The following is a 9,011-nucleotide window of genomic DNA, read 5'->3' as shown; positions in this document are numbered from 1 at the left end:
ATGCCACTGCCCAGCTTGGCTGGACTGTCCTTCTGCCCTTGGCTTGAGCACCACCAGAATCGTCCCCCTGATCTCAAGTCCCCACCCCCCAGGCCTCTGCCGGATGCTGATTCCTCTGGGGGCCGCCCGGCCAGCCTGTCCAACTTCAGGCCCCGTTCTTGTCCCACCCCGCACTTTCTGGTTTGTCTGGTTTGTCTCTCCCTCGTGATAGAGCCACGACAGACAGTGGGGTCTCCCACTGGCCATGCCCTGGGCGCCCTGCAGATGTATAAATGGCTCTCTGGGCCCGGGGGCTATAGGGTAAGGGTCGTGCCAGCTTGCCGGGGGCAGGAAGGAGCCAGGTTCCTGCAGACCCACCCTGGGCCTGGGCCTGGGCCTGGCGGCGACCTGGATGCAAGCCCTGCCCTGGAACTGGTGGGAGGCCCAGCCGCTGGCTGTGTGGGGGGACCACCTTGCAGGGTCATGGGGTGGCCGGCCCTGCGGCCAGTCATCCCTTGGGGGTGTTGTGTCGCGCCTGCATCGCTTGGGGGTCCCCAGAACAGGCTGCATGATGTCTGTGTCCCGTGTGGGGTCTCCAGGGTGCTGTAATCCCAACGTGTGTAGTAACCCACATCGTGCTGCTCGGTGTCCCTGTCCTATGTGGGACGTGGATCGTCTGGCCTGGCGTCCCCGTCACCTATGTGGGGACCCCGGGGGCTGGGAGGTGGGCGGTGGAGGGTGTGCCGCCCCGTCCCGTCCGCCACTCAGCTGGTTTGCGGTTGTAGTGGGGACCTTGTGTGGGTTTCTGACGGCGATGCGGGGAGTGGTCATCGCTCTGGCGGCGATGCGGCGGCGGGCCGGGCGCCTTCGCAGCCTCGCAGGAAGCTGCCGCCACCGGATGGGGGACCCGGGGCGCAGCCGCCGCCACCGCCCCCGCCGAGTGGCCTTCCGGCGGGCGGGCCCGAACGGAGCCGAACGGGGCTGAGTCCCGGACGGGCGGGGCCGAGCGGAGGCGAGCGGAGCCGAGTAGCGGCCGGGCGTGCCCGAGCACAGCCGAGCGGGCCCGAGTCCCGGGCCGGCGGGCGGGCCCAAGCACGGCCGAGTGCGGCGGAGCGCCGAGCGCGGGCGGGGGGAGCGCGCGTTCCTGGAAGAGCCGGACCGGGGGGCGGGCGCATTCCTGGCCGGCGCTCGGCTGAGGCGGGCGCGCGGCCCCAGACGACGCGCGGGGCGGGGCGGCGGCGCGGGGCGGGGCGGGGCGCGGGGCGGGGCGGCGGCGTGAGCTCAGCGCCCGGCGCTCAGTCCGAGCTGGAGCGAGCCGCCGGGAGGATGTACGCCGAGCCCCGCGCCGCCGCCGCCGCCGCGGTCTGAGGCCGCCCCACAGGCGCTCCGCCGTCCCGGAAGCCGCGCGCGCGCGCGCGGGCGGGCGGGCAGGCCGCGGAGCCGGGCGCGGGCGGCGGGGTGGGCGCGGGCCGGGCCGGGAGGCCGGCGGCGGGCGCGACGCGGCCGGCCAGCGCCGCCGGGACGAGCCGGGCGGGCGCCGCGCGGTGGGAGGAGCGGGGCGGCGGCGGCGGCGCGCCGCGCGAGGACGGCCCGGCGGGCCCCGCGCCCGCGCCCCCGCTCCTCCCGGGCCCCTCGGCCTCGGTCGCCGCGGCGATTCGCGCCTCGCGGCGCCGGCACCTGCCCGCGCGCCCCCCGCGAGCCCCGGGCCCGCGAGCGTTGGCGTTGGCGTTGGCGGCGCGCGCTGGGGCATGCCCCGCGCCTAGGGCCCGGGGGGCGCGCGGGGGGCGCGCGGGGGGCCCGGGCGGCGGCGGCGGCGGCGGCGGCGGGCGCGGCGCGGGGCGCGTGGATGTGGCGCCGGGCCCGGGCGGCGGCGGGCTCCAGCGGCGGGACCCCTTCGCCCCGCCCGCCTTCCCCTTCGCTCCGCCGGGCGAGGCCGAGGCCGCGGCCGTGATCGGCCGGGAGCCGGCGGCGGGGGGAGGCCGGGGCCGGGGCCGGGGGCGCCGCCGGGGCGCGCGGGGCAGCGGCGGGGGCCGCGGGGGCCCGGGCGCGCGGGAGCGGGAGCGGCCTGGGGAGCCGGAGCGCACCATGGAGGCGGCGGCGGGCGGCCGCGGCGGCTTCCAGCCGCACCCGGGGCTGCAGAAGACGCTGGAGCAGTTCCACCTGAGCTCCATGAGCTCGCTGGGCGGCCCGGCCGCCTTCTCGGCGCGCTGGGCGCAGGAGGCCTACAAGAAGGAGAGCTCCAAGGAGGCGGGCGCGGCTGCGGTGCCGGCGCCGGTGCCCGCGGCTGCCGAGCCGCCGCCGGTGCTGCACCTGCCCGCCATCCAGCCGCCGCCGCCCGTCCTGCCCGGGCCCTTCTTCATGCCGTCCGACCGCTCCACAGAGCGCTGCGAGACCGTGCTGGAGGGCGAGACCATCTCGTGCTTCGTGGTGGGCGGCGAGAAGCGCCTCTGTCTGCCGCAGATCCTCAACTCGGTGCTGCGCGACTTCTCGCTGCAGCAGATCAACTCGGTGTGCGACGAGCTGCACATCTACTGCTCGCGCTGCACGGCCGACCAGCTGGAGATCCTCAAAGTCATGGGCATCCTGCCCTTCTCGGCGCCCTCGTGCGGGCTCATCACCAAGACGGACGCTGAGCGCCTGTGCAACGCGCTGCTGTACGGCGGCGCCTACCCGCCGCCCTGCAAGAAGGAGCTGGCGGCCAGCCTGGCGCTGGGCCTGGAGCTCAGCGAGCGCAGCGTGCGCGTGTACCACGAGTGCTTCGGCAAGTGCAAGGGGCTGCTGGTGCCCGAGCTCTACAACAGCCCGAGCGCCGCCTGCATCCAGTGCCTCGACTGCCGCCTCATGTACCCACCGCACAAGTTCGTGGTGCACTCGCACAAGGCCCTGGAGAACCGGACCTGCCACTGGGGCTTCGACTCGGCTAACTGGCGGGCCTACATCCTGCTCAGCCAGGACTACACGGGCAAGGAGGAGCAGGCGCGCCTCGGCCGCTGTCTGGACGACGTCAAGGAGAAGTTCGACTACGGCAACAAGTACAAGCGGCGGGTGCCCCGGGTGAGTGTCCCGCGCCACGGCCGGGCCCGGGGAGTGAGTAGGAGGGCGGGCTGCGGAGAGGGTGGGGGTTCCTCCTGGGTCAGGGGCTCTGCCTCCCCTACACGTCTCAGGGTTTGGTTTGGTTTTAAGGAAATTTGGGGTGGCGCTGGCGTCCCCGTAGATGGCCATGTATCTGGGAGGAAGGTCCTCCCGTCCGACTCCTAGGACAAGCCGCTTGCCTGGTTGGGGGCCTCGAGGGCTGGCCAGGGTGGGTGAAGCCTTCCTGAGGCCCATAGCCGGTGCCCAGCTGGGCCGGCAGGGGCAGGCTTCAGACCTCGGACTCTTCTGCCCTGAGTCCCGGGAAGTTTGATACCGGCCGCGTCCAGGCTGGAGCCGGGAGCCCAGGCCTTCCTGGGGCCCAAGGAGGTGTCCAGGCCGAGTTGGCGGAAGGGACCCGCCCTGGCCCTAACGCTCCCGGGCTGGCACACGGAGGGGCGCCTGCCCCTGTGTCCTAGCAGACAACTTGGCCGGGCAGGGCCTGTTTGTGCCTTGAAGGTTTGGGAGACACACTAAACCGAAGCCAGGTGTTCGGGCCGTGGTGGCAGGGGGCCGAGACTCGGCGACTCCAGCTCTGTGTGTCTGCCCTGGCCTGCCAGGGAGTGAATCCCAGAGTCCCCCGTGCGGGGGCGAGGGCCCCTTGGCACTGGGCTCGGGGACTGGTCAGCGGGCACCCGGGGCCCCGAGTGTCAGGGTAGCCGCCGGCCTGCGATTTGTTTTGGATGTGCACGTTTCCTTCTCTCCTTCTCTCTGAAACGCTGAAGGGCGCCGCGGGGAAGGGCCGCTGGCCTAGTCCCTGTTGTTTGCCAGACGGAGGATCTGTGTGATCCAGCCTGGCAGCTCCCGGGCCACTCGACGCCGAAACCATTCAGTGGGGTCCACGCTAACTGTCTGTGACATCTCCCCCCTCTCCCCGAGTATTTGTAACTTTTCTTTTAAATATCCAGGCTTATTAAATTGCACACACAGAATGCTGCATTGGCTCAGCTATTCTTGGGAGGCCTAATTAATTCAGCTATTGCATCAAACTTTTTTTTTTCCAAATCTGTGAATAGATGCTCCCGCCCGGTTTTCTCTGGGCGCCCCTCCAGCGGAGTGTCAGAGTCTCAGGGAGCGGAGGAGGGGAGGGGAAGTGAGGGCCTGTCGCCTGCGCTCAGAGGGGCCACCGTGTGCGTTTGTGGATTTGTGGTGTTTCTGCCCTTGGCTAGGCTGGCGCCCAGGTGGCAGCTGTCTGCAGACTATGGGGCTGGGATTGGGCGGGAGGGACAGTCTGAGTGGGCAGCGCTGGTGGGGGAGTATGCTGTTGGGAACGGCCGGCTGGCCGGGCCCTTCGTTTTAGACTGGGAGCTGGCTCTGGGTGGCATGGTGGGCGCTCCCTGCACACTGGGGGCCTTTCTGTTTGGGGTGCCTGCCCCCTTGACAGCCATCGTGGCCCGAGGGAGCCCCGTGTGCAAGGTGGTGCTGGGTTCTGGCCGACAGGGGAAGCCCATGGTGGGTCGCTTACCCCGGGGTGGAACGCAGAGGGGCTTGTCTCACAGGGTGTGTGTCTGTGTCTGTGTCCGAATCTGGGTCGTGTATGTTTGTGGCTGTCTTCCTGGGGTGGGCTCTTTGTTGCAGCTGCAGACCCGGGCCTCAGCCCTCTTGCAGCAGGCTCCGCTCTTCTGGACATGGGTGTCTGTAGGCTCAGCTTGTGGACCCAGGGACTGCCAGGTGAGAAGGCAGGACCGTCCCCTGAGCCACAGTCCCAGAGAAGAGGTCAGAGGGGGCTTTCGTGCCTGGTGATTTCAACAGATGGTCAGCACCACCCTTTCTCCTTCTGTGCTCCCCCCAGCGCCGCTCAGAAAGCTCATTCACCCGTTAAAAAAATCTCCCCCGTGATGACGAAGATGTGGTCGCTGTAAGTGGTTGTTGGGGTCCCCAGGCCGAAGTGTCAGCGCGGCCTATCCTCGCAGTGGTGGTATGGACCGGCGGTCCGGTGTCCCTCCTTCCGGGCCTCGGCCGTGTGGCTGGCTGGCCGCTCACACGCTCCTGTGCCTTCCTGCCACTCCTGTACCTCGGGGGGCACTCCTCCCGCCGGCCTCGCCGCCTATCCTGTTCCCGGGACTGTGCTCACTGCCTTCTCTCTGTGACTGTGCGGTTGGGAATTCTGGGGTGCGTGGTTCTTTCCAGAAGTCGCCAGCACAGCCTGTCTACATGCCAGGGACACCCCACCCGTGAGAAGGGGGGGTCTGAGCCTCAGGATCAGGGGGACCCATGGCTGCCCAGACCCTGCTTGTTCTGGAAGAAGCTGCCTGGGAAGACCCCCTCCCGGCGCCCTGCCCGCCTCTGTTCACCCCTCCCACTCCCTGCTCGACAGATTATTCACGGGTTGTGTTTTGATTTCTTCACTTTTCTCGTAGTTTAGTTTAATGTTGTTGGTCTCCCAAGGCTGAGGGCAGAGAGGAACAGAGTGTGCTGGCAGCACTCTTTGTGGGGGCCTAGGGGTCGCCGGGTCCTCTGCCGTCAGCAGTGGGCGGAGGCCAGGGGCTCTCGTGGGGTCCTGGTGCCCAGTGGCCTTCTCTTGCCCTGCCGTGCCTGCGGCCTGACTGCGGTGGGGCGGCGATCCCAGCGTGGGACCGAGTGGGGGGGCGGGGCTCCAGCCTGAGCTGGAAACCCTTGAAGGTGGCGCGTCCATGTGTGCCAGCCGGGGCCCTTCTCAGTGATGCCCCCCACGCCACGGGGGCCCCAAGGATGTGCTCTCGGCCGTCCCACGGCTGTTGGGGCTGCCGGGGCCCCGGCTGCTGTCCTTGGTGTCCCGCGCTGGGCGGGTCTGAACGTGGAGCCCCACGGGGCTGCTCCCATGTCCTCGCCCTGTCCCTTGCTCCGTTCCTCACTAGCTGCCTGACCTTGAGCAAGTTTGCCTCAGTTTCCTCACTTGTGAAAGGGGGACTGTAGTAAGTAGCGGCCATTGGCAGTGTTTTTTGGGGGGTGTTTAAGTGATGAGGTCATAGGCGGGGCGAGGACGTGTCCTTTTGCTGCTGGGAACGTGTGGCGAGGAGATGGGGGCCTCAGAGCCTTCCCACGGCCCCCTCCCCTTTTCTTCTGCCCAGTCGGCTCTGTCCCTTATCTGATGGCGTTTGAACCAAACTGGACTGGTGTTTTAACGGTACGGCTGCTATCAGTCATGGCGGGACGTTGGTGCTGCCAGCCTGGCTGCTGCCTGGGACGCACCCCTCGTTCCGCGGGAGGGCTCCTCGCGGGCCGAGCAGGCGGCGGGGTGGGGGTGTGCTGTCTCCCCAGGGCTGGAGCCTGGCCGTTCCTTGTGTGGTTAAGAAACGGGCTCCTGGGAACTGCTGTGCCTTCGGAGGGTCCCGCTTCTCAGACCGGAGACCGGGGATGGTGTCGCTCGCTGGCCCCTGTCCTTCAGACGCTGAGTCCTCGCAGGAGTCTTGTTTGTAGAATTGCCTGCACACCAGGGGCTCGTGGGCTGATGGTCGCCGTGGTGTGTGGTGTGAGCGTCCACGGTGCAGTCTGTCTGAATTCCTAGCGCTGGAACGGTTTCCCTGCGTCACCTGATGACGGCTCTCTAGTCAGAGAGCAGTGCTTCCTCAAAGTAGAGACCCGGCCGGGCTGTTGGCGTGGAGGAGCGTTGAGTCTCTTGGTGTGTGTTGCGGATCGGCTGTGGCTGTGGTGGAGGGAGATCTGGGCCTCTAAGCGGGCTGCGTGTTGTGCGTTCAAGCCGAAATGGCCACGGGAGGGCATGGAGTCAGGAGCGTGCGACAGGCTGGAAGGGACTCTGGCCAGCATGCCTTTCCCGGCACTCCCTCTCTCATGGGGGGGCTGTGCTCACCGGATGCCGTCAGGTTTGGCCCTAGATGTGAGGTTTGGCTGTCCTGTTTTTTCTCTAAGATATTTATTTCTCTACCTGTGTATCTATCTGTTTATCTATCTGTTTTTCTTGGCCGCGCCGGGTCTTAGTTGCGGCATGCGTGCGGGAGCTAGTTCCCCAACCAGGGATCGAACCTGGGCCGCCTGCATTGGGAGCGGGTATCTTAGCCCCTGGGCTGCCGGGGAAGTCCCTCGGCTGTCCCTTTGTCCACTTGTTTTGCTCGAGGTTTTCATGGGGCTCCATGGTGATTCCCTGGCCTTGGACGCTCAGCTGAGAAGGCGGGGTGCCATCGGGCGATGATGCGAGGCCAGGCTCCTGGACGGGCCCCGCCCCTTGTGCAGGAGGACAGGGTCTGCGGGTCCGTCTGGTCCTCAGCGCGAAGGCCCCAGAGTGAGGCCGGGGCCTTGTCAGAAGGGAAACAGCAGCTTGAGGAGCCTCTGGTTGCTGCCCTGAGCCCTGTGGTCAGCCGTGTGTGAGGGAGGGAAGGCGTGGGGGGCTGGCCCTCAGTCTCTGTGCAGTGAGCGGGCCACCTCTGCCCGTCTTCAGCCATCCTGCCGATGTCCAGGACGTCTCCTTGGAGCTGGGCGGGGCCCTCGTCTCTCTGGGGGCAGCAGGGTCCTTGAGTGGCCCTCGCCTCCGACCCTCCTGCCCCCCGGGACCCCTCAGTCGGCGCGGGGCTTCGAGAGTAGGGCCAGTGGCTCCCACGCTTCGTTGCAGCGCGTCTGGGTACCGTCTGTCTGAGATGCCAGGCGAGGCCCACGAGGAAGTCTGGGGAGGGTGACCGCCGGGCGCCGGGAGGGCCTGGGGGAGGCGGTGCTTCCGGGCCCTGCGCCCCGGCTGTCTGGCGGGAGGTGTCCGTGGCCGGCGGCCGGACTCTCTGTGGCCCGGAGACTGTTACACAAGCAGCAATAATGTGTCTCTTTCTAAGGATTGCGAAAGTTGGGGAGGATTTCTCCACTGGAAGAATTATGCAAGTTTCAACTGAAATGTTTTTTAGAAGTTTCTTTGTTTTGAGTTAAAATACAGAGGCTGAATTATTTCCTTAAGATCTGTGAGAGCTGCGGGAGAGGGAGAAGGCTCCATTCCTCCAAGGGCCCTTCCTTCCCTCCTGCCCACTGGTCATGGGGCGATGGGGCGAGTCCAGGGGGGCTGGGCCCTGAGATCGCGGGGCGGGGGCTCTGGGCCACACGCATCCGTGGGTTAATGAGGGCCGATCCGAGCCTCAGAGAAGGGACGGGAAGTCGTTTCCGGGAGTGTGGGGCCCACGCGGTGGGGTCTGAAGCTGGTTTTGGTCGGAGTTGGGTTAGCACTGCGAACGGTGTCCGTGTGTCCGTGTGAGTGGAGTGGGGCGGGCGGGGCCTTGGGCTGCATGTGTGTCCACGGTGTGACCTGTGCCAGCGTGGCCCGGGCCCCCATGCAGCCTCAGGGCAGGGGGGGAGCAGAGCACAGCTCTGATGCTGCCGTCTGTGAACGCAGGGCTGGCTTCCAGAAGCCCCTGCTTCAGTGCAGTGGGACGGCCGGGGGAGCAGACAGGACGCTGTCGGGTATTTGGCGTTTGCGTCTCCTCTGATTTTACATTTTTGATTTAGAAAGCCTCAAAGAACACTGCGACTTCTTGATTTTGCAGCTACAGATAATTCAGGAAGTTGGCGTGGCTCTGTGGGCCGCGCAGCCCGCAGCGGTCAGGCCTGCCCCGCGGTCTGGGCTCTCCGGGGAGCCCTTGTTGCGGCCGGCTCTGGGGTTGTGTGTTTGTGGTTGTGTTGTCGGCTTCATGGGGGGGTGTTGGTCTCGGCTGGGTCCCCAGTTCCGGGCCTGGAATAAATACTCGTTGAATGACTCATAGAGGCATGAAATCGCTAATCGTCGAGGTTTACTGGCAGCTTGGCTGCGGCTGGCTAGAGAAGGAGAGAGCGGGGAGCTCTCCCGGGAGTGGACAGAGCTGTCCTGTAGGCGTCGGGCGTCCTCGCCCTGCTCCACATTTGCTTGGGTCTGCGTGGGGGGTTCGAGGGACGCTCTCCCTGGACAGGTCTCGTGTGGCGTCGGCCCCGACGTGTCTTCCGCTGGGATGCTGGTG

At 67.2% G+C, this 9,011-nt stretch overlaps 1 protein-coding gene across 1 annotated transcript in view; it reads left to right on the top strand.

Annotated features, from left to right (window-relative positions):
• Positions 1-2,064: 2,064 nt before the first annotated feature.
• The window catches only part of SKI (SKI proto-oncogene), a gene marked incomplete at both ends in the record, with an annotated part of 54,445 nt that continues 47,498 nt past the window's right edge, over positions 2,065-9,011 (top strand). The window contains one exon of the mRNA XM_082667106.1: positions 2,065-3,033. Within this exon, the coding sequence (XP_082523232.1) occupies positions 2,065-3,033 (969 nt within the window). The remainder of the gene's footprint in view (positions 3,034-9,011) is intronic.

The sequence above is a fragment of the Grampus griseus genome, assembly GCF_964374135.1.
Source record: "Grampus griseus genome assembly, chromosome: 1".
NCBI lineage: Eukaryota > Metazoa > Chordata > Mammalia > Artiodactyla > Delphinidae > Grampus > Grampus griseus.
The sequence above is the reverse complement of the archived record's forward strand: the minus strand, read 5'-3'. Positions and strand labels throughout refer to the sequence as shown.